General features: G+C 40.2%; 1 protein-coding gene and 1 long non-coding RNA gene across 5 annotated transcripts in view; one reads left to right on the top strand and one right to left on the bottom strand.

The window, feature by feature from the left end:
• The window catches only part of SLC17A5 (solute carrier family 17 member 5), a 51,631-nt gene extending 37,672 nt beyond the window's left edge, over positions 1-13,959 (bottom strand). For 2 of the 3 annotated variants that reach the window (XM_006204339.3, XM_072942652.1), the window contains exons 1-2: positions 13,762-13,959; positions 1,005-1,201 (exon numbers count right to left, since the gene is read on the bottom strand). In XM_006204339.3, coding sequence (XP_006204401.1) covers positions 1,005-1,201; positions 13,762-13,855 — 291 coding nt within the window. In that variant the 5' untranslated portion in view covers positions 13,856-13,959. Of the gene's footprint in view, positions 1-1,004; positions 1,202-1,771; positions 1,843-13,761 lie in introns of those variants that run through there. The other variant, XM_072942653.1, reaches the window with a different exon arrangement.
• Positions 13,960-14,465: 506 nt separating this feature from the next.
• The window catches only part of LOC107033520 (uncharacterized), a 66,168-nt gene continuing 54,911 nt past the window's right edge, over positions 14,466-25,722 (top strand). Inside the window, exons 1-3 of one of the 2 annotated variants that reach the window (XR_012061115.1) lie at positions 14,466-14,698; positions 17,675-17,844; positions 19,440-19,527. This is a non-coding gene — a long non-coding RNA (uncharacterized lncRNA). The remainder of the gene's footprint in view (positions 14,699-17,674; positions 17,845-19,439; positions 19,528-25,722) is intronic. The other variant, XR_012061114.1, reaches the window with a different exon arrangement.

Genomic DNA, 25,722 nt, shown 5'->3' with positions numbered 1-25,722 from the left:
CGAAAGCAAAGATACAAAGCAAACTCCTAGTTATCTGTGTCTAGGCTACCAGTCTGGAGATTTTCTGCAGAATTTCAGGGCTGCATGAAGACTCCAGCAGCTACGGGTTTAGGTGGGGCCGGTGGGTGATGTGTACTCAAATACACAGTCAGCAACACTCTCCAAGTCCCGTGTCAGGGTTTCCGCTAAGTCCTAATTCTGTACGTGCTCTTGTTTGGACAGAAGCCCTCCTTTCTGTTTGAACGCTCGTGTCTGTAAATGGGAGAGGGGACTCATCCTGGCTCCTTTGTGAGCACTGAAGATGGATGAAAATATACTCACAAGAGGATGCCAGCCCTTCCCCCTCCGTATTGTCTCCCCACGTGATGAGCAAAATAAAGTGCGTAAAACTCAGTTCTGAACAAATGATGAACATGCACGTATCAATTCCCTTATAACAGGAAGCAGGTAGAATTTTGGAAAAGAAATTGACCTGTTCTTATGTTCCTGCAGCTGAGATGATCTAAATTCTCTGCAATAGAAACGTTGCAGGTAGTCCAGCTATTAAATAATGGGCCCATGAAAACTATTTAGCAACATCGAAAACAATCCAATTTTCTAGGATGGCAGACAGGTTTTCCCCAAATTCTCTTCTAGGAGAGTATGTTTATGGAGGTAACTGAAAAACTGCTTTTTAAACAGATCAAGGCACAGCAGCAGTTCCTATTATAAGACTGGTAAAACACCAAAGGAAGTGACTCAGAGTTTACATGAAGAAAGCATTTGTGGGTGGGGAGGGTATAGCTCAGTGGTAAGAGGGTGTGCCTAGCATGTGTGAGGTCCTGGGTTCAATCCCCAGTATCTCCATTAAAAACAGAATTTTTAAAAAATAGATAAACCTAATTACCTCTTCCCAGTTCCCCCCAAATAAGGGTGTTCATGGTCTCTGCAAGATGAATAAATTCCATATTTTTCCTTGGAAGTATTTCAGGATTAAGAGCGTTTGCTTGGAAAAGAGCACTTACCGTTTGGTTATGGAGAACTTTTATGGGAGCAGAATGCTCTGCACACTCGCTGGAAGTTCTGTTATCTGCTGCCGTTGAGTTTGAATCTACCATGTCCACTAACGCCACACTCAGATTCACCCGCAATGCATAGAGAACGAAGAAACCACAAAAGGCCAAAAACGCAAGGTTGTAACGAGCAGAGCAGCACACTGGAGCTGGAATGAAAATGGTGGGGGGACTCGCGTTACAAGAGTGGCTCTGATACGCTCTAACATCTATACATAAAACTGGCCTCTAGTATGTAATATATACACTGCCCACATCACCGAAAGGTCACTTCTTAGAAGCACACAAGTTAATAAATCCTGACTATTGTTTCTGAGAATATGCTCAGATAAAGCATATCTCAAACCATTTATCAAAGAGAATTTGTTGCTGGTATCCGCAGTTTGGATAAATATTTAACACAGGAGAGCCTGAACTCTTAAGATGAGTTTCTGGAAACGTGGAGAAGCAACAGTTTTATCGACTTGGCTCAGAAAAATCTCCACGCCAAGAGTCAAAACCAAACCCCCAATCTCTGTCAGCTGGCAAGTACGAGAAAAACAGGTAAGAGGGTTTAATGGCATTGTGACTTCTGGAAAGCTCTCTCCAACAGAGCCAAAAAGTGCTTGCATGCGCAGCGCACCATGTCCGTCACTGACCGTGGGTGAGCAGCCACCATCCCAGCACCAGAGACAACTGCCACGGCTCGGGCGCGAAACGCCTGCTGACCAGCGTCTTACCTTGAACAGTGTCCTCAGAGGCGGGGTCTGAATCAGAAGCCATGATTAGTACCTAAGGCTCTCCTAAGCTACAGGGATCTAAGGATCCAGAACTCAATTTGCGGAAACTGTGACAGTTGCAGCGCCTGTGACAGTTGCTGAGTTGATGGTGCTTAAAGGGCCCACAGTGAGCAGGGCAGTGAAGGAATGTACCACAAGGATCAAAAATCAAGAAAATAGAAAAGGGAGGCAGAGTAGGCTGGAGGAGCCAATGAAAGGAGAGCATGTGAGAGGGGGTGTTTGACCTCATTTCTTTTCTAGTCTAATTATAAGTGGATGCACAGATTTTCTCAGTTTTTCTTCTTTCACTGACTTGCAGAACTGGAGAGGGAATGAGAAGCTGACTTAAGCATGAGTGATCCCTTATTGACAATAAGGAAGTGGCTAAGCCAGGGTTGTACACTTTAAGTTTGGTCAACACTTGAGTGTGTGATGAATTTCTGTTGAAAGGTATGAATGTCTATTTCAATTGCTAATGTCAAGTTAAATGCGTATATTTGAAAACATGTGAGCTTTTGTTTGGCAATGACATATTAGCATTGCGTGCGTACGTGCGCGCGCGCGCGCGCGTGTGTGTGTGTGTGTGTGTGTGTGTGTGTGTGTTTTCCCCTAGTCAGGGATCCTGGCGTTTTCCTTGACCTAACGTCACACAAGAATACTTTTTTGGCGGCGGGGGGGGCAGATAATTAGGTTTATTTTCATTTTTTTTTAATGCAGGTACTGGGGATTGAACCCAGGACCTCGAGCATGCTAAACATGCACTAATTTTGTATTTTATTTGTTTCCAGCCTTCTTTAAGAATATATATTTTTTAAAACACAATTTAAAAAAATACTTTAGTTATTCAGTTTGTGGGCTTGTGTGTGGGGTTGTTTGGGGAGGATAACTAGGTTTATTTATTTAGTTATTTTGATGGAGGGACTGGGGATTGAACCCAGGACCTTGTGCATGCTAGGCATGTCCTCTGTCACTGAGCTATACCCTTCCCCCAACTTATTATTTCTTAATGGAGGTACTGGGGATTGAATCCAGGACATGCTAAGTGTGCATGCTAAGGTAAGTGTGTGCTCTACCACTGAACTATACGTGGTAAGTGTTAAGAATACATTTTTCAGGGTACAAAGGGCTTGGTACTGATTCGGACTGCCTGATACAGACAGAAGCACTGCTGACTACAGCACAACAGTCTTTTCATGCACATTCATACACTGTGATCCAACTCACTTTTCTATAAGCACTTACACACTTAACAGCTGTCAATTTTTCCTCTGTGCAAGATTTACACCTATTAACAGAGGACTTTTTCTTTGACGTTCCTGGTTCCCTTTTCGGGGGTAAGGCTGGTATCAGAACCAGGGCGCCACTGCCACAGTTAGGTCCAGACCTGTGGGAACAGTGTTTCTAAGCATTCACACTGCCTCTGCTACCTGAATCCAGACACATTTGCTCTGCTGCAAACAAACGGGCAGCCGTCTAGTTAAGGACAGTTTGCAAACTGCAAAGGCGTGGTTTGTTTGTTTTTCAAATTGAAGTACAGTTTACAGTGTTGTGTCAATTTCTGGTGTACAGCATAATGTTTCAATCACATATACACATATATATTTTCATTCTCATATTCTTTTTCATTATAGGTTACTACAAGATACTGAATAAAATTCCCTAAGGCATGTTTTCTGGGGGAGCACTTTTTCTTTACCATTGCTCTGGGCTGGACAAGAACATACACACAAGTCTGGATGGAAGACTCGTAATCTTTTCAATTTTGGGCAATTAAAATGTGTTTCCCTTGAGTCATTTGGAGCAGGAAAAAAATCCAGATTTAATTACCATCTGTTTTGCCAAGGTACTGTTTTACAAAGTTCATGATCTGCTTCAGCAGAGGAGTGACAAGATGTGATTTATGGTTTAAAGAGCTTCTCTGGTTGCCATGTGGCTATCACAAAGTGGGAGAAATGTGAACCACGTTGGGGGATGTAGACACAGGGAGACCACTTACGGGACTAGTGTGACTTTCCAGGTAAGAGATGAAGGTGGCTTAAAATAGAGTAGGGCAGGAGGGCATAGCTCAAGTGGTAGAGCGCATGTCTAGCATGTGTGAGGTCCTGGGTTCAATCCCCAGTGCCTCCTCTAAAAGTAAATAAATGAATAAATCTAATTACATGCCTCCTCTAAAAGTAAATAAATAAGTGAATAAATCTAATTACCCGTCTCTTCCAAAAAACAAAAAAAAGAAAGAAACATAAAACAAAGCGAAGCATGGGCAATGGAGAGAACTGGATGCACTTGGGATAAATTTACTGGCAGAATTGACAACTTCATTTTCTGTTGCTCTGAGCTGTAAGGTTGTTACTCCGTTCTATTCTTATTTGAGTTACCTTAATTTCCTGCATTATCACTTTCTCTCCATGTGATAACTGATTTGGACTCTGATGTACATCATTGTGAGAATCAGATGTGGGGCTAGAAGCTTGGGAAGTTAAAGAAAGGTAAGGAAAATAATTTCAGAGTACTACTGTTATTACTTGAAAACCTGAGCTAGAAGTTATGGGTCAGGTAACTGTAACTTATGGGGGCACAATCAATAATCCAAAAACAGGGGGGAGGGTATAGCTCAGTGGTAGAACTCATGCCTAGCATGCAAGAGGTCTTGGGTTCAATCCCCAGTGCCTCCATTAAAAATAAATAAATAAGCCTAATTACTCCCACTCCAAAAAAAGACAATAAAAAGCCAACACAGATGTCACAAATTATATAACTATGGAGTTTTAAGAAATATTTTTAAAATAGCTATTAGCTGTATAAAAATTATTGTTGATTACAAATCCGTCAGGAAAATTTCATGTCAAGAAAGGGTGGCCGTATACTTCAATTAAAAAAAACCCCAAAACTATACGTCAATTGGAAAAAAAAAAGAAATTGACATATTGTAACTGACTATACTTCAATTTAAAAAAAAGGGTGGCCAAAAAGCAAAATGTGTCCTTGAACTTGGCTCATATTTGAAACTGGGCCAAGAAGAGCATGCTTCTGTGACGAGGAGAGAACAGCCACTGGACACCCACCACACCGAAATCGAGTTCAAAGCAAAACCAGGCTTGCATAAGGAACAGAGCGCCCATCACAACAAACTCCAGGAATACGGAGTGGGCGTAGCTGAAGGAACACAGGCTAATGATTTAGATCGAAGCTGACCCAGGAACGCATCTCAGTTCTGATTTCCACGGGTGTGTGGCTATGAGGACGCGACCTAATGGCTTTCGTCATCAGGGGTCTCAGCTCCAAAAGGAGGGTCATGTGAGGCTCGGATAAGGTACTGAAGGGCCGTGTTGCAGGCAGTCAGTAAAAGTGAGTTCCTGGGCTGTCCACCCTGGAGAAAGTTACACTGCGAGTTAAGTGCTACAAGATACGTGGCGTGTAACACGGGACCAAAGAGCCACCTGAATGTGCTGGGTGTGGTGTCGGGGTCAGGGAGGGCCTCTGGGAGAAAGAACAGTGCTCTTCGCCAATAGGCGGGAAGCCACCAGGCAGGTTAGAGGCAGGACGGCGGTGCAACTGGAGTGGCGGCAGGGACAGGTGTGTGGGAACGAGATAGGGGAGCACAGAAGGAGCAGGACATGCCCGAGGACCAGATGTCGCTGGACTGTGGCTCCGCAGTAACTCTGAGTGGGACAGCGGGGGCTGTGCTTAGTAACAGAACATAAGAGCTGACGTCTATTGGGCCCTTACTGTGTACTCAGTATCAGCTCAGGTGTTTCCCTGCACGGGTGACAAGGATTAACTGAGCGGGAACGTGTGAAATGCTCAGAACAGTGCTTAGCACATCATGTGTCTTCAATAACTGTGGGCTACTATTGTTATTGCTGCTTTTCCTGGATATTAGGAATCGAGGTAATTTGTTAGGGATCGAGGTTATTTCTCTGAGTGAGAAATCAGCATTTAAAAGAAGAAATAAGACGCCGTTGTAAAGAGTAGGGATGTGAAGTTCCCAGAGAAATATACAGGACTGCTGAGGGGGTAGACGCCCACCCCGAACTGGTGGGAGCGACCTGCCCTTGTGCATGACCTTGAAGCACTACTCACCTGTACTCAGAGGCCAGCTCTGGGACAGCAGAGGGTTGGCGATGAGATGGATGTGGTGACAGAGCAGACGGCAGGGGAGTTTAGAGTTTTGGCAAGAAAATAAAGTGTTAGACTGTGATTCTGACCCAAGAAGCAAGTAAAATGGAGCAGGCTAATGGTTTAGGAAAATGTACACTAGAATACAAAATCTCAGTGAGGGTAGGAGCTTTCGCCCTGTGTTGCTCACTGCGTACACTTTCAGTGCCTACAAAATGTCTGGGAGAGTGGACATACAAATATTTGGGGGTTGAGGACGAAATTAAACTTACAAGCTTTTGCACAGCAAAGCAAACTGTATATAAACTAAACAAAAAGACAACCTATGGAATAGGAGGAAAATATTTGAAACTGACAAGAGCTTAATCTCCAGAATATACAAAGAGCTCATACAACTTAATAACAGAGAAACAAACAGCCCAATCCAAAAATGGGCAGAACACCTAAACAAGCAATTCTTCGATGAAGACTACAAGTGGCCAAGAAGCACATGAAAAGATGCTCAGTATCACTAATTATCAGAGAAATGCAAATCAAAACTACAGTAAGGTTATTATCTCACACACAGTCAGAATGGCCATCATTAAAAAGTTCACAAACGATAAATGCTAGAGAGGGTGTGGAGAAAAGGGAACCCTTCTACACTGTTGGTGGGAATATAATTTGGTGCAGCCGCTATGGAAAACAGTATGGAGATTTCTTAAAAACTGAAAATAGACTTACCCTATAATCCAGCAATCCCACTCCTGGGCATATATCCAGAGGGAATTCTAATTCAAAAAGATACACGCACCTCAATGTTCATAGCAGCACTGTTTACAATAACCAAGACATGGAAACAACCTAAATGTCCACTGACAGATGACTGGGTAAAGAAGTCGTGGTCTATATATACAATGGAATACTATTCAGCCATAAAAAGAATGAAATAATGCCATTTGCAGCAACATGGATGAAACTGGAAATTGTCATACTAAGTGAAGTAAGCCAGAAAGAGAAAGAAAAATACCGTATGATATCACTTATATGTGGAATTAAAATTTAAAAAGGACACAAATGAACTTACTCACAAAACAGAAACAGACTTACAGACATAGAAAACAAACTTATGGTTACCAGGGCGGTAGGCGGGTGGGAAGGGATAAATTGGGAGTTCAAGATTTGCAGATACCAACTACTATATATAAAATAGATAAACAACAAGTTTCTACTGTAGAGAACAAGGAACTATATGCAATATCTTGTAGTAACCTGTAATGAAAAAGAACATGAATAGAAATAAATGTATGTATACGTATGACTGAAACATTATGCTGTACACCAGAAATTGAAACAACATTGTAAACTGACCATACTTCAATTAAAAAAAACAGAACAAAACAAATATTTGGGGGGGTTAAAGGCGGAGAGGTGTTTTCTTGATGGAAGTACACAATACTACCTAGGAAGTACTCTTGACAACAGACAAAACAGACAGGTCTTCTCTCTACTTCTGTGTATGTGTTAACTCTTCCATAAAGAAGTGAGGGGTCGGTGGGTGGAAGGTCCAGATGAAACAAGCGAGTGGTCCAAGTGGAGCAGTTACACAGGTGAGGCAGGAGGGGTCCTAGTAGTGGTTAAAGCAGCCACGGGGAGGACAATGTCCAAAAGGTGACTGAGGAGGGGAGGAAGTCACTAGACAGGCAGGAGTCTGAGAACAGGGGTAGGGTTGTGGGGGGAGACGTGGTGCTGGATGAGAAGTGGCTCAGATAAGGCAGGAGTTAGTGTAGCAGATGTTGGTGTGGCAGGTGGTAAAGCCTGTGATGAAGAAAGCAGAGTGCCGGGAAGCGGGTGGAGGAGGAAAGCCAGGAGGGAAAGCGGTCCAGCCTGATGGCGCTCAGAGCAGGGAGGGCTGACTGTCCAGAAGCATCAATGTGGAGGAAGGAGGAGTCGATCCCACCAACTATGACAAGGCAGAACAGCACCGCCCTGAGACAGCAGTGAGGGGCAGTCAGCCTTCGCTCAGGGCAGCGAGGCGCCCGGAGCGAGGGAAGGCTGGAGAAAACTGGAGGATGTCCGGCCTTTCTTCACTGGGGAAGCGCCTGGCTATGGAGAGGCATGGGCCTGGCTGAGCAGTGAGGGGCTCAGTCGCAGGTGCAAAGTCCATGATCAGGGGCATTGAACTATAAGGGTGGTGACTTTCTCTACAGGAGGGTGGGCACTGGACTAGTGAACCCCCTGGCCAGGGGATGTGCATTTTAAAAAATTTCCTGTATGTATACATATACCTGAATCACTTTGCTGGAAAACAATACGGCCAAAAAAAAAAAAAAGATTTCCTATCCAAAACGGATAAAATACATTTTGCTTTTTTATTTTAAAAGGGTAATATTTAACTGGCCTTGCCCTGCCTTATGAGTAATTAATTCCCAATAAACCTGAATGTATTCCTAGCTCCCAAATTAATCCCCATTTACGCGAGTAACACCAAATTCCATTACAACGGGCTCAGTCACTTGAACATTAACACTGATGATCACAACACGACCTAAGGCGGTAGCTGTCTACCAGCACTCCAGACCTCACAAATGAGACCATATTTACACATAAATTCTATCTGTGAGTCACAGAGCTGGGTAACTGAACCTTGAATGTAACCACCTCCCTGCCCCCAAAAGAATAGTAGAGGCAAAAAACAAAAAACAGTGAAAGAAAGCATAGGATGGAGTTTCATAAGCTAGAAAGTCACAAGTTCCAATGGCGTGTGACAGGAAGAATGGGCCTTTATTTTGTGATGCCAGCTTCTTTGAGGAAAGCCGGGTCCAAAGTCTCCACCAATGACAAGGAGGAAGACAGGAACACTCATTATGTGCCAAGCCCCAGCCCAAGCACTTTCACAGTAACCCATGAAGCAGGTGCAGTATTCTCCCTGACTCACAGGGTAGGTTAGGCTAGCTAATTGCTAAACCTCATGCAGTGAGTTAGTGGAACTAGGGTTGGCAACTAGACAGCCCATCTCCAGATTCATGCTCTGCCTTTAATTTTAATCTAATCTAATTTAATTTTTTTAATGTTCTGCCTTTAAACATGAAGAAATGTCTTAGGAGCCCCAAAGCTGCTTTCTCCTAATGTGAAGGAGCACATTTTTGGTACTTTGAAATTCCATCCACACCTCATTCATACAAAACTAATAAACCTTCCCTGGGTGGGAGGTGTAAGGAGCGAAGAGTTCTTGTTTGTTTGTTTTGTTTCTGTTTGGTTTTTATTGGGAGTGAAGAGTTTTTATGTGTGGGAAGGAAGCTTTGCTCTTTGCCCAATCCCCTCCCTTCCTCTTCCCTAAATCAGGCAGAAAAATCTATAACTTCCTGTGGTTTATCAGCACTGAGCCACTCTTACCCCATCACAATGGTGGGCATCTCCTAAATCCACCTGGCAAAGTAAAGCAAATGCTTCAGAGGCTAACCAGTGTCCCATGATTGAGAATTTTGTCATATTCCATCCATCTGAGAGGTATTCATTCTTAACACCACAGAAACTTGGTTGTGGTCTATATATACAACGGAATACTACTCAGCCATAGAAAAGAATAAAATAATGCCATTTGCAGCAACATGGATGGACCTGGAATTAGTTCTTCCATTGGTGGGAATGTAGTTTGGTGCAGCCATTATGGAAAACAGTATGGAGACTCCTCAAAAAAACTAAAAATAGACACCCTATGATCCAGCAATCCCATTCCTGGGCATGTATCTGGAGAAAACTCTAATTCAAAAGCTACATGTTCACAGCAGCACTGTTTACAATAGCCAAGACATGGAAACCTAAATGTCCACTGACAGAAGACTGGATAAAGAAGTTGTGGTCTATATATATAGCCATAAAAGAGAATAAAATAATGCCATTTGCAGCAACATGGATGGACAGGGAGATTTTTGTACTAAGTGAAGTGAGTCATACAGAGAAAAAAAATACCATATGGTATCACTTATATGTGGAATATTTTTTTAAAAAAGCATACAAATGAATTTATTTATAAAACAGAAACAGACTCACAGACATAGAAGACAAACTTATGGTTACCAAAGGGGTAAGAGTGTGGGAAGGGATAAATTGGGAGTTTGAGATTTACAAATACACGTTACTATATATAAAATAGATAAACAACAAGTTTCTTCTGTATAGCACAGGGAGCTATATTCAGTCTTTTGTAGTAACCTATAATGAGGAAGAATATGAAAAGGAATATATAGATGTACATGTATGACTGAAACATGATGCTGTGCACCAGAAATTGACACAGTATTGTAACTGACTAGACTTCAATTTGAATGAATGAATAAATGAATAAATAAAAATCAGCTCTCTTATAAGTAGCACTACACATAATGTAAAGCAACATCCTCTTATTCCTGATGGAGTGGGGAACTTTCAAATTTGTGAAGGATTCAGCAAAAGTGAAGAAGCATTTTGTAAATGGGAATTTCTCAAATGGAATGCAGACATGGCAGTGCTGTGACCAGGAAGGAGGATGTGGCTAAAATCCAAAAGAATGCTGGCTGGGTCTTAAGGTGGCTACAGCAATCTTTGGGAACTTAACCTCTTTGGCTCTAAGTTGTTTACATATAAAATGATGCCCACCGGATGGTAGTTAGTCTCTAAGGCCTTTTAACGGCTGTAAAATTTTATGACCGACATTTTATCAGCTTTTCTCTACTAAAAAACAAAACTATACACACAGGCATGGCTAAGGTACAGCTAATTTCATATGGGTTTGTTTCAGAAACAAACATAAAAGATAAATAAAACATATACAAACACTCGGAAAGAGAAGTTTTAACGTCTGGTAAAGATTTACTCCTTCAGAACCAAAACTTGAAAAAACTAATTCTAGATAGAAAGTGTTTTTTTTTTTTAACACTCACACTTTCTGAAATGTGCTAAATAAACGTACAGAATTTAAATTAAAAATATAACTAAGGGTCATCTTGTTTCTCCTATTAGATGTACATGGTAGATATTATCACTGAGAGCAAATGAGTTAACCCCTGGTGCCTCTTATAAATAAAGCTGTTATAACCCATCTTTTGTCTTTTCCATCTCTTTTCCCAGTGTTCCTCTCTTGTTCCCCTGCCCACAGGACCCTAGACACAGAGCTTAATTTAAAATATTGTTGAGGGGAAGGGCGTAGGAAGGGATACATTGGGAGTTGGAGATTTGCAGATACTAACACTATATATAAAATAGATAAACAAGTTTTCTCTGTATAGCACAGGGAACTATATTCAATATCTTGTAGTAACCTACAATGAAAAAGAATATGAAAAGGAATATATGTATGTGTATGTATGACTGAAACATTACGCTGTACACCAGAAATTGACACAGCATTGTAAACTGTACTTCAATAAAAAAGAGAAAATATTGTTCACTAATGGAATACCCTATAACTATAGGTTCCTCTTCTCTAAAATCTTTATCATATTTCAAATAGCAAAAAACAAAAATGTGTTGCTGCCATCTTTTCTTCACTTCTGCTCACCAGTGGGTATACAAAGAGCAAAACTAAGAAGGGAAATGGTTACAATGAAGACAGCCACCTCAAATCACAGGGAATAGGGCTAAGATCTATACACTCAACCCATGAATCAGGCAGGGATTGTTTTAAAAAGGAATGAGTTAATTTTTTTTTCAGTCTGCTTTACTGAAGTATATTGTACCTGCAATAAAATGCACTTATTTCAAGTGTACAGTTCAGTGAACCTTGACAAATGTATACATCTGTGCACCCTAATCAAGATGCAGAACTTTCTCATCACCCCAAAAAGTAGCCAGTGCCCCTCTGTAGCTTCCAGGCAACAACTGATCTGCTTCCTGTTACTACAGGTAAGTTTTACTCGTTTAGGACTTCATTCTGATGGAATCATACAGCAATACGGTGGTTTCTTTTGCTCAGCCTGTATCTGAGATTCACCCATGTTGTTATGTGTATCAGCAGTTTCTTTTTTGTCTGTTCGTTTTGTGGGTGGTTTTTGCGGGGTGGGGATTAGGTTTATGTATATATGTGTGTATGTATGTATTTTAATGGAGGTATTGGTGGTTGAACCCAAGACCGTCCTGCTTGCTAAGCATGTGCTCTACCACTGAGGTATACCCTCCACCCCCAGCAGTTTCTTTTTATCACTGACTATGTGTAGATACACTACAATTTGTTTATCCATTCACCTGCTGATGAACTGATGGATAAGTTGTTTCCAGTTCATTTTTTTTCACTATTATGAATAAAGCTGCTATAAACATTGTGGTATTATGGTAATATATGTTTACCTATAATGTAAATTGCCAGTTTTCCAAAGAAGTTGTACCATTTCACACTCTCATGAGCAAAATATGAGAGTTCTAGTTACTCCATATGTTTGCCAACATTTGGCATCTTCAGCCTTTTAAATTTTAGCCATTCTAGTAAGTTTGTAATGGCTCACTGCAGTTTTAATCTGCACTTTTCTGACAACTAATGATGTTTAACATTTAAGCTAAAATTTGATTATATTTATGTATTTTTCCCTAATTGCAACAGAATATAGTAATTTCTAGTCTTTCTTACGGTATTTGTTTCTGTATTTCTACACTAGGTTACTTTACAGAAGATGGCTATGAAGTCTAACACACATGTCACAGGAAAAGGTCAGTTTATGGAACTAAATCTGACTTCCAGATAAAACGTCACCATGGTACAGTGTTTACAGTGAGATCCACAAAAATAAGCTCCCAGCTGCCATATGGAGCTATAATGTTGCCACCACCACCACCACCACTGTAATATTAAAAAACAAATTTAAAAGATAACAGGACTATACTGGTTTTGGTCAGGAAAAGTCAAATTTCTAATTCAACTCTGTTTCTCATGTACACATCTTTGAAACTATAGAATGCATGCAAAGTGATTTATTCTTTGGTTCTAATTTCTTTTTAAAAAGTTCCATCACAAAAGGATCAGACAGCAATATTTTAATTTCCCCAAATTCTAGGAAGATGCGTTGTAAGTACCTCCTTTTCTATTTGTTGCAAGACTTGGGCAAATTACCTTAGACAGCTACAGAGATCCCATCCTGAGGATAACCAAACTATTTCCTAACTTTAATTGTAGACTGCTACGACGTAATCGTAGACAGCTATTCTACGATGGAAAAAAATGTGTGCAGTACTTTTAATATCTTACTGCACAATTTCAAGGTATTCGCTGGGTTATCCAATAATTTCCCTCCGCATACTCACAAACCTTAACCTCAGACCGCTTCTGTCTCCCTTCCACGCCCAGGGAGCTGGCGACCAGGTCACATGCTGGAGGACGAGCAGCTGTGACAGCAACCGGGCAGCGACCGGGAGGGAAGGACTATGGCTCCGCCCCGCCCTCTACCCTTCAGCCGCAGGTTTCCCCCCGAGTCGGCCCTTCCACAGGGTCTCCCGCTCCATACTACCGAAAACCGCCGGGGGCCCAGGGCTGGCAGCGCCCAGCAGCTCCCCGCCTGGGCCCGCGGGCTGCATCTGCCGGGCCCCGTGGCTGCACCTGCTGGGCCTCGGGGGCTACACCTGCCGGAGTCCCAGGGGCTGCACCTGCCAAGGACTCCGGGCTGCACCTGCCGAGGTCCCGTCTGAGCGTCCACCCGGCCACACCAGGCCTCACGGTCCCGCCCGCCCCCTGGACCCCAGAGCGGGTCCCGAGGCACCCGAGCAGGCGAGGCTGAGGGGACCCTGAATGGGCTTCCAGTCCTCGAGTCCCTTCGCACCTAAGCAGCTCTGCCCACCCCTACCCTGCGACCGCCACCCGCCCGAAAGCCACCGTTCGCGCCGCTGCTCACCGGCTTCCGCCCGCGGAGCGCGCTGCAGGAGCGGCTTGCGGTCTGAGCCCTCCTCGCCGTCGGTCGGGGCCAGGTCTCCAACCGGGGACTTCATGATGTCCCCGAGGAGCCGCGGGACCGACCCGCCAAAAAGAGAGCTCCGGCCCGACAGCCGAAGCCCCCGGGCCGAGCAGGCCGGGCGGAGCAGGGCCGCTGGCACCGCCCCGCGGCCACGTAGCGTCACGCGGCCCCGCCCAGGGACGGCTGCTCAGACTCCGCCCCGCCGGCGCCGCCCCTGTAGGCCCCGCCCCTCAGACTCCGACTCCGCTCCCGTCGCCATCTTGGGCTCGGGCGTCTCCGCGAAGGGTTAGAGGGGACGGTGGAGGTCAAGGGTCCCGGCTCCCGCGGCGCGTAGGGCGCCTACGTAGCTGGCCCGCTGGTTCGAAGCCTTGCCTGGTCGCCGGTGAACTTGACAACCGTGTTCCCTCCCTTGCGCTCCCTTGTAAAGCTCAGAGGCTGCCCCTCTGGGAGCGGGGGTGACCGAGAACCTTGAGACGCGCGGCGGGGGCTTCCATCGCGTCTAAGTAAGGGGAGGGCGTGGATCGAACTTGGAATGGATGGTGTTCCTAGGCGCTCAGTTACTGTAGTAAATTGCCGTGTGTATTAGCAACCCTGGCCCGGACTACCCGTGACAGAATCTTGTCCCTAGAGTAGCTTTTTTCTTTTTTTAACTTTAGTCTTTTGAGGAGGAAAAACAGTCGATAGGAACATATTGCTGAGTCCTATGAAACTGCCGGTTTTGTAGGGCAGAGTAACCCAATATCAGCATTTTCATGTGGTTTCCCCCTGTGGAATCGTGTGATGTACGTGTTTCTTCTCCACAGGTCTAGTTTGGGCAGGCTCTCCAGCATTTGCTGACCCTGAGGTGGAGGACGTTCCCCCTGTGGAATCGTGTGATGTACGTGTTTCTTCTCCACAGGTCTAGTTTGGGCAGGCTCTCCAGCATTTGCTGACCCTGAGGTGGAGGACGGAGAAGATGGCTCCATGCCTTGCGGGATGGGGTGGGCAGATCTCTAAGGATCACAGACTAGATAGGCGGATTATCTGCGTCGTAAAGGCCTGGAGATGAAATGGTAGATGCCCCTGGGGGCTCACTGTAACTGGGGGGACTCACAAGTCATCAGTTCGATCTTGGTGAGGGTCACCTTGTCCAACGGGAAGGGTGGCGGTATCTGAAGGCATCGCTAACCTTCAGACCGGTGAATACTAGGAAGGTTATCGGTTAAAGCTAAAACGAATCAAGCCTTGTTTCTGAGTTACTGAAATTATCATGCAGATTTTAAACTCTTAGAGGAGGATTCTGGCCCTTCAGGAGTCTTGAAGTTTCCACTTAAACTTGAATGCTGGAAATCACCAGGCAGTTCCTTTTAAAGTGCAAATTCAGCTTTTTCAGGTGTGGTGTGACAGTTAATTAAAAAAAATTTTTTAATCACCATATGGTTTTTATTTTTAATTTATTGATAAGGTAAATTACATTGATTTTTTTTAAAATTGAGTGTAGTCGGTTTACAATATATTAGTTTCAGGTATACAACATAGTGTTTAAAAATTTTTATAGATTATACTCCATTTGAAGTTGTTATAATGTACTGCCTATATTCCCTGTGTTGTACAATATACCTTGTGCCTTATTTTATACATAGTTTGTACCTCTTGACCCCCTGGCCCTCTCTTGTCCCTCCGCCCCCGTTTTATTCTAATCATTTGTTTTTTTCTTTAGATTCCACGTATAAGTGGTTAACGCAGTATTTGTGATAGTTATATGTCAATTTGGAGGATGTTTTTGGATGAGGTTAACATTTCAATTGGTGAACTCTGGGTAGAGCAGACTGGCCTCTGTAGTGTGGGTAGACCTTGTTCAGTTAATCCAGGGCCTGAATAGAACTGAGATCTACCCTCTGAGCAAGGGAGAGTTCTCTAGCTGACTGCCTTCAGACTTCATTTCCACCATGGGTCTCTAGGCTGCCCACCCATACTGCAGATTTGGACTTGTCAGCCTTCATAATTGTATAATTGCATGAACTGCAATTCTTTTTTGGACGAGGGAGGCAATTAGATTTATTTACTTACTTATTTTTTTTTAAATGAAGGTACTGGGAATTGAACCCAGGATCTCATGCATGCTAACTAAATATGCCCTCTACCTCTGTACTATATCCTCCCCACTGCAGTTCCTTTTAATAATTGTTCTTACACATACACACTTGCCACCTATTGGTTCTGTTTCTCTGTTTCTCTGGTGGACCCTGACTAGTACACCTTGGTTGGGCCTGAGATTCTGTATTGTTAAGAAGCTCAGAGGTGAACACACTGAATAGAAAGGCTAGGAGAGGACTTGAACCTGGGAATAAAGATCCCGACCTACTTGAAAGATTTCAAACCAGAGGGGGTCCTTTTTAAAAACAAAAAACAGAAAAATAAACAAAACACACTTTTTATTTTAAAAGTTGTAAGTTTATAGAAAAGTTGTAGAGATAGTCCAGAGAATTTTCCCATACCCTTCGCCTTCTTTGACCCATTAAGAACTTACATTAGTATAGTACATTGGTCACAGCTAATTAGCTAATATTGATAGATTTTTTTTTTATTGACGTATAGTCAGTTTACAATGTTGTGTCAGTTTCTGGTGTACAACACATTGCTTCAGTCATACATGAATATATATATTCATTTTCATATTCTTTTTCACTGGGAGCTACTACAAGATATTGACTATATTTCCCTGTGCTATACAGTATAAACTTGTTTATGTATTTTATATATACCAGTCAGTATCTGCAACTCTTGAACTCCCAAAGATTATTATTAACTGATTAACACCTTTTTGTGGGGGCAGGTAATTAGGTTTATTTATTTATTTATTTTTTAATGGTGGTATTGGGGATTGAACCCAGGACCCTGTGCATTCTATCACTAAGCTGTACTCTCCTGCCCTGAAGTTCATACTTTATATTCAGTTTTCTTCAGTTTTTACCTAACGTCCTAGAATTCCATCCAGGATGTCACATTATGTTTAAGTCATTGTGTCTCCTTGGGCTTCTCTGGCCTGTGGTCATGTTTGTCAGGTTTTTCCTCCTGGAAAGTTGCTCATTTTCCCCCTCCCTTCCCATTCTTTCCATTCTTTTCTCTCTGGAAGGAAGTCATTATGTGCAGACTCTACTTAAGGGTTAGGACCTTATGCTCCATCTCTTTGAGGAGCAGAATTATTTATTTTACAGTTTCATATTTTTATTTATTTATTTTGGGGGGAGGGGAAGGTAATTAAGTTATTTATTTATTTGTTTTGAGTGGAGGTATTGGGGATGGAACCCAGGACGCTGTGCATGCTAGGCATTCACTCTACCACTGAGCTATACCCTCCCTGTGCAGAATTGTTTGTATCCGCATCATTCTTTATATGGGAAATGTGTCTGTTCGCCCCTATTCATTTATTCATTCAATCATTTATTTATATTAGTATGGACTCATGGCTATTTATTTTATACTTTGGGTTATAACCTAACACATTTGTTTTATTGCTCAAATTGTTCCACCTTTGGTTATTGGGAGCTCTTCAGTTGGCTTCTCTGTCCCTTTTTTTCCTCCCTCAGGCTTTTTTTTTATAGGGGAGGCAGGTAATTAGGTTTATTTGTTTATTTTAAATGGAGGTACTGGGGATTGAACCCAGGACCTCATGCTTACACATGCTTTACCACTGAACTATACCCTCCCCCGATTCCTGTGTCCCTTTCATATGCCCCATTGTGTTTTGTTTTGTTTTTTTCAATTTAAGTATAGTCAGTTTACAACGTTGTGTCCATTTCTGGGTACAGCATGATGTTACAGTCATACATGTACATACATATATTCATTTTCATATTCTTTTTCATTATAGGTTACTACAAGAGAGTGAATATAGTTCCCTGTGCTATACAGCAGAAACTTGTTTATCTATTTTATATGTAGTAGTCAGTATTTTGTGTTTTCTGAGCACTGCCATACTTCCTGGTGTTGCAAGATGCCCAGGCTTATCCTGTACCATCTCTGTGCCTGCATTTGTCCAAGGTAAATGACATTAGAAACCAAGATGTGTGCTGGGTGTGCTTCTTGTTGCTATGTTGTCATTGATTCTAGGCCCAGAGGAGGTACTTTTGGGTTTTTTTGTTTGTTTTATAATCTTCCTAAGCAGATTTTTTTTTAATGAAGATCTTGTTTTTATTTGGGGGAGGGGTGGGAGATAATTAGGTTTATTTATTTATTTATTTATTTAATGGCGGTACTGGGGATGGAACCCAGGACCTCCTGCATGCTAAACACGTGCTCTACCACTGAACTATATACCCTTCCCCTTGGGATTTTTTTCATTTAAGTGTTAAAATAACACTTTATTCTTCCTTCTGTCTGGCATTTAATTCCTCATGGCTCACTACCATAAAGTATTGTTGTTGATGTTATTTATGTTTTGGTTGGTAATTCCTTCCTTTATCGACTCTAAACCAGTGCTGTTCAGTAGAAATATAAGGCAAGCCACATATGCAATTTTAAATTTTCTAATAGCCACATTTAACATTTAAAAAACAAAAGAGATGGAATTGATTTTATAGTATACATTATTTAACCCAGTATATCAAAAATTTTACCAATTCAACATCTAATCAATATAAAACTCTTAATGAGATCTGTTACGTTCTTTTTCTTTGAAATCTGGTGTGTATTTTACACTTACAGCACATCTTCATTAAGACCAGCCACATTTTTTCATTACATATATATGCTACATCTTCTTTATCCTTTTGTCTATTTATGTGCACTTAGGATACTTCCATGTCTTGACATTTATAAAGAATGTTGCTGTCAATAGCGGGGGTGTATGTATTTTTTTGAATTGATTCTTATTTTGTGGTTGGCTTTTTTCCTTTGATAACTATATAAGTTTTAAAAGCTAAAGCTCTAAACGTTCTTAGAACAATGAACGGTACATATATGTAAATTTTTAAAGTGTGCAGTATATTGTGTATATGTATTTACATGCAATATGTTGTATATGTGCAGTCAAATTATAACAATTCTACCTAATAAAACTGAAAACTGAAAAAAATATATATATAGTTAAATTAAAGGTGCTACATACATACTATGGAAGGAGGTAGATCCATTCATATTCACATGAAAGGATATCCATGATAGTTTGATAAGTTTAAAAAAGGTAATTCTCCAATTATAGAGCATAGTGCCAATTTTACAAAATAATGATTTAAACTACAAAAAAAAAAAGTCACATTTTGAGTGTTTAATAACCACATGTGCCTTGGGTTACCATTTTGGACAGCAGAGTGGTAAACCATGTGAGAGGTTGTTTCCACCCCCAATCCTGTCTTTGGATAGGAAAAGAATGTCTCCTGAGCAGTGTCTACTTCAAAAGACTAGGTGTTTTCTTCCTCTGAAAAATGAAGATAATAATAGAAACAACTTTTTTTTAAACAACTCATTGAGTTGTTGTGAGAAATAAATAAGATAATGCATTTAGTCATGGTACATGATGGATAGTAAGTCTCAATATTGGTTCGCTGTTATTGTTTTGTTAAGTTTGTTTTGGAAAATGAGCTTACCCATCTTAGGAAGTCCCTTCTGATTTTCATTCTACTTCTTTTAAAATACAGGTGACATTCGATCTGGAATCATGTAGTTAGTAGTCGGCTGTGCAGCTGTTTCAGTTCCCTTTTGTGACTGTTGCTGTCCTAGGAACAGGTACTAAGTCTCATTTATCTTTGTGAGCTGAGAATTTCCTGACCTTGGTTCTTTCACCGTGCTTGTCATGTTGGCCTTGGTGAGGCTACCAGGTGAGAATTTCAAATAGGCAGGAATATCTAGGGAGTAACAAACTGAATGGAGAGATAAATATTTGAACTACTAAATTGACTAATAATAAAATTGGTAAAGGAATTTTTGGATGAAGAATGTGGCCTCATAAAATCCTCCTTTCTTTATCCCAGCTTTTCCTCTAAAATAAATAAGTAAAATCACAAATTATAATGATTATTGAGATATAATACATATTGAGATATTTTATTTGATGTTTTAATTAATTAATTTATTAACTTTTGGCCAAACGACAGATAATCATCTGAGAGTTAATTTCTTTGGATTAATTTCAAAATTCTTTGTCATTTTCTGGTTTTGAATCTCTAGGGTTTAGTAACTATTTTCTTTAAATTGTATCACATTATTATATGTGAAGTAACCTTTCACCATTTGGAATTCTCATAGAATTCTGTCAGTTAAATTCCACTGATCTTTTTTTTCCTCAAAATATCTTTGTAATTTATGCAGAGTATTAGTCAAAATATTTGCTCAGATTTTTGCAAAAGAGAAACACTAAATCTTTAAGTACTACACAGATCAGCCTAACTAAAGCAATGACCTAATGTAATTATTTGAGGAGGAACATTATAATATTTTAAAAAGATAGGATTGGTAAGAATATTTCCAATAAATCTAAGGTTTCTCTTTAATGTATTTTTCTTGCAATACTTCTTTTCATGCATCACAATTCCTGATTTCAAACTATATTACAAAGCTGTAGTAATGAAAACAGTATGGTACTGGCATAATCATAGAGACATAGACCAATGGAACAGAATTGAGAGCCCAGAAATAAACCCACACTTATATAAGGTCAACTAATATTTGACAAGGGTGCCAATAATACTCAGTAGGGCAATGATAGCCTCTTCAGTAACTGGTGTTGGGAAAACTCGATAACCACATGCCGGAGAATGAAATTGGACTCTATTTTACATTATTGACAAAAATTATCTCAGAATGCATTAAAGACTTAAATGTAAGACCTGAAACTTTAAAATCCTTTAGAAGAAAACTCCTTGACATTGGTCATGGAAGTGATTTTTTGGGATATGACACCAAAGCACAGATAACAAAATAAAAAATAAATAAATGGAGTTACATCAAACTAAAGAGCTTCTGCATAGCAAAAAAAAAAAATCAGCAAAATGAAAAGGCAGCCTACAGAATGGAAGAAAATATTTGCAAACCATCTCTCTTATAAGGAATTAATATCCAAAATGTAAGGGACTGATACAGCTCAATAGCACAAAAATAAACAATCTGATTAAAAAATGGATGAAGGACTTGAATAGACCTCTTTTCCAAAGAAAACATATAAATGGGCAAACAGGTGCATGAGAAGAGATGCTCAACATCACTAATCATCAGGGAAATGCAAATCAAAACCAGAATGAGATACCTCCTCACACCTGTTAGAAAGGCTATCATCAAAAAGACAAGTGATAACAAGTGTTGGGGAGGATGTGGAGAAAAGGGAACCCTTGTGCACTGTTGGTGGGAATGCAAATTGTTACAGCCACTATGGAAAACTTTATGGTGTTTCCTCAAAAAATTAGAAATAGAACTACCATACGATCCAGCAACCCCACTTCTGGGCGTATATCTGAAGGAAATGGAACCAGGTTCTCAAAGAGATCTGCACCTCCATGTTCACTGCAGCACTGTCCACAATAGCCGAGACGTGGAAGCAACCTCAGTGTCTGTCAACAGATGAGTGGATAAAGAAAATGTGATGGAAAATGATTCAGTATTAAAAAGGAAAGTCTTGTCTCTTGGGACAATATAGATGGACCTTGAGGACATTATGCTAAGTGAGATAGGTCAGAGAGAGAAAGACAAATACTGTATGTTCTCACTTATATGCAAAGTCTAAAAAAGCTGAACTCAGAAATAGATTAGAATGATGATTGCCAAGGGCTGGGAGTGGGGTGAGGGGAACAAGAAAGATGTCAGTCAGAGGGTACAAACTCCCAGTTATAAGATAAATAAGTTCTGGGGATATAGTGTACAGCATCGTGACTATAATTAACAATATTCTTTTATACACTTGAAAGTTAAGAGAGTCAATCTTAAATGTTATCACTACGCACACAGACATGCAATTATGTGAGGGGACGGAGGTGTTAACTCACCTTATTATGGAATCATTTCGCAATATATACATGTGTTAAATCATCACATTGTACACCTTAAACTGACATGTTATATGTCAGTATCTCAATAAATCTGGAAAAAAATTTTCTTCTTTTCCCCGTTAAAGTATTATACATATGTTCCTTATGTTGGTTTTTTTAAAGTATTTTTTAAAATTGAAGTATAGTCAGTTTACAATGCTATGTCACTTTCTGGTGTACAGCATCGCGTTTCAGTCATACATATACATATGTATATTCATTTGGCATATGCTCTTGAGTGAGCGCCCTCCTGCTTTGGAAAACTACTTGTCTAGAGGGTAAAATCCAATTCTTTGGTACAGAACACAAGACCCTTAAAAACTGGCCCAGTTTCATTGCCGTCCACCACTTCCTGCACCTGCTCTGTGCTTTAGACATTGGACCGCACACTGTGTTTTCCTTGTCTGCTGCTTTTATGCATGGTGAGTTCTTATCTGTCCTTAGACTAAAATGTCACCTTTCTGTAAAGAGCTCTTGGCAACCTCCCCATTTTTCGTGAGCTCAAGTATTCTGTACACACCTTTATTACAGCACACTGTGTTGCAGTTCCCTAAGACGGTTTACCATGTGTGAGTCATTCCTTGAGAACAGCAGCCTTGGTTTATCTTCCATTCCAGCCCTAAGCAGACGGAACAGCTTATGAAACATTTATAGAGCCTCAAGTTTTGTGGGAGGCCCTCTCCTGGTTGCATGGGAGTATAATAGATGGAGAAATATGATTTCTGCCTCCAAGGAGTTTATAAGTAACATGTACCTTTTTGGGGGGAGGTGGGAATTAGGTTTGTTTATTTGTTTGTTTATTATTTTTGCTGGAGATATGGGGGATCGATCCCAGGACCTTGTGCATGCTAAGCACACACTCTACCACTGAGTTATATCCTCTCCCCCAGTAACATGTACCCTGAAGGAAATAGTTCTTAACTACTGTCCAAGGGAAGTGTAAATATTTCTCTAATGATAATGAAAGAGGACATATTTCTTTAATTTATGTTTTCTGGAGAGCCAGTGGTATATGATTACTATATTCCAAAGGAAAGTGACAATATTTTTAGGAAGGAATTTTAAAAATGTATGATCTGGACATATTTTCGCACATCCTTTTTCTTTCAGGTAGCTGTACTGTCCTCAGACAGTAATCAAAATGTAAACAAAATAAGGTAGGTGATTGTCAAGTTGTCTGTCATGTCTGTGTGATAGTGTATACTCAACCATCTTCACAGCAGAATTTAAATTTCCTCAGTGCTTCACAACGTAACAATTGGGTAATATTGTAATATACTCACAGACACTGTGGGCATTTTTATAATCATTTTAAAGAGGGAAACTTATTTACAGCAATTAAATGAAGTGATTTGTCCAAGATCAATGAGAGCTGCTATTAGAATTCAGATTTATTGCCGTTTCTAGAATTCAAACCCTAGGATGGTGCTTCTTCATGATTCCCTTATTTTCTACACTTCTTATGTTACCTTTGCATCCTGAAACTTTTTAGTACAATTTTGCTTAGCCTTGGAAGTCATTTCCATAATAAGTATATAATGTGTGAAGTTCATTGCTGATTACAATTATATGGCATTTACTTTGTCAATTTCCTTGCATTTGTTTGCTATAGGGAAGATGAAAAAAAAAAACCAGCCACTTAAAAAAAAAACCCACATAATTAATTTTGCCTCTGTGAAAAGCCTGGAAAACACTGATACATTAAATTTAAATACACTGAAAAATTTATAAGTTTTATCTCTTCAACTTCAGGGAATTTAAAAGAAATCCTTTTCTGCTAAAGTGGTGAAATATTAGTGGAGCAGATAGCAAATCAGCTGGGAAAATCACACAAGAATCACAAGAAACAGAATGACCTTCAGAAATAAGCTGAAAGTGCATGCAAAGCAACTCAAAATTGAATGACTCAAGCAAATTAGAAGATTAAGGTTCAAACCTGTTCTTCTAACTAGCACATGAAACCGCGGTGCTGTGGAGTCAGCCCGTCCTGATGGTCTGAATTCTCTCCACATATACATTCATGTTTTCTGACTAATGGACCATATACTGGATTAGAAAAGAATTGTTGTTGCTTTATAAGAGAAGAGATAATCTTCGATCAGTGGAATGTGGATATTAGAAAGTGTAGCATCATGATAACCTGCCAATAACACACCAAAACCTTGTTTTTCTGATGGATGGATTCCTGAAGTGTCATATAAACTCAACCACATTGAAATTTTATTTTTCAAATGTGTGGCACTTTTTGTTTTTTTTAGGGGTTATGTAATTAGGTTGTTTATTTGTTTTTTTTAGGGGTTATGTAATTAGGTTTGTTTATTTATTTACTTTTAGAGGAGGTATTGGGGATTGAACCCAGGACCTTATGTATGCTAAGCACGGGCTCTACCACTGAGCTATACCCTCCCCTCTCAACCATATTTAAGATGACACATCATGACAGTTTGCAGTTTTTTTTAAGAGAAGCTATGATTAATCCTTTTGTAGAGCGATAGCTGAATTTTCACTTTTGAGGTATTCTTTTAATAGGGCACATTTATATTTGTTTTCTCTACCAGTAATTTAAGTAAAAACAAAAATGAAGTTGTGTTCAGCGTATCTTTCTAACTGAGCTCCTCGGGAATAAAAATTTCAATCTTACAAATTATTAGTTATAATACTAGTAAATCAGAGCAGTAAAATTCAATCCTTTTATTTTTTATTGAAATATAGTCAATTTACAATGTTGTGTTAGTCTCTGGTGTACAGCATAGTGATTCATTTATATATATATATATATTCCTTTTTATATTCTTTTTCATTATAGGCCATTGCTAGGTATTGAATTGTTGTTTAATCTATTATATGTATGGTAGCTAGTATCTAAAATCCCAGTGGGGAGGGTATAGCTCAGTGGTAGAACACATGCTTAGGATGCACAAGGTGCTGAGTTCAATTCCCAGTACCTGCTCTGAAAATAAGGAAATAAACCTAATCACCCCCCCCCAAAAAAACCCAAATCCCAATTTTTCCCTCCCCACCCCCTTTCCCCACTGGTAACCATAAGTTTGTTTTCTACGTCTGTGAGTCTGTTTCTAGTTTATAAATAAGTTCATTTGTGTCTTTTTTTTTGATTTTACATATAAGCAATATATGTTATGTTTCTCTTTCTGACTTACTTCACTTAGACTGACAATCTCCAGGTCCATCCATGTTGCTGCAAATGGAATTCTTTCATTCCTTTTTTATGGCTGAGTTGTATTCCATTGTATAAATATACTACAACTTCTTTATCCAGTCATCTATCAATGGACATTTAGGTTTCTTCCCTGTCTTGGCTATTGTAAATAGTGCTGCTATGAACATTGGGGTGCATGTGTCTTTTTCAATTAGAATTTCATCTAGATATATGCCCAGGAGTGGGATTGCTGGATCATATGGTGAGTCTATTTTGTTTTTTTGAGGAGTTTTCCATACTGTTTTCCATAGTGGCTGTGCCAAACTACATTCCCACCAACAGTGTGGGAGGGTTCCTTTTCTCCATGCCCTCTCTAGCATTTATTGTTTGTGGATTTTTTGATGATGGTCATTCTGACTGGTGTGAGGTGATACCTCACTGTAGTTTTGATTTGCATTTCTCTGATAATTAGCAATATTGAGCATCTTTTTATGTGCCTCTTGGCCATTTATATGTCTTCACTGGAGAAATGTTTGTTTAGGTCTTCTGCCCATTTTTCATTGGGTGTTTGGTTTTTGTTATTGAGTTGTATGAGCTGTTTATATATTCTGAAAATTAAGCCCTTGTAAGTCAAATGCAAGTATTTTCTCCCATTCTGTAGGTTGCCTTTTCATTTTATTTATGGTTTCCTTTGTGGTGCAAAAGCTTATAAGTTTAATTAGGTCCCATTTGTTTATTTTTGCTTTT

This window comes from Vicugna pacos, chromosome 18 (genome assembly GCF_048564905.1).
Source record: "Vicugna pacos chromosome 18, VicPac4, whole genome shotgun sequence".
NCBI classification, from domain to species: Eukaryota; Metazoa; Chordata; class Mammalia; order Artiodactyla; family Camelidae; genus Vicugna; species Vicugna pacos.
The sequence above is the reverse complement of the archived record's forward strand: the minus strand, read 5'-3'. Positions and strand labels throughout refer to the sequence as shown.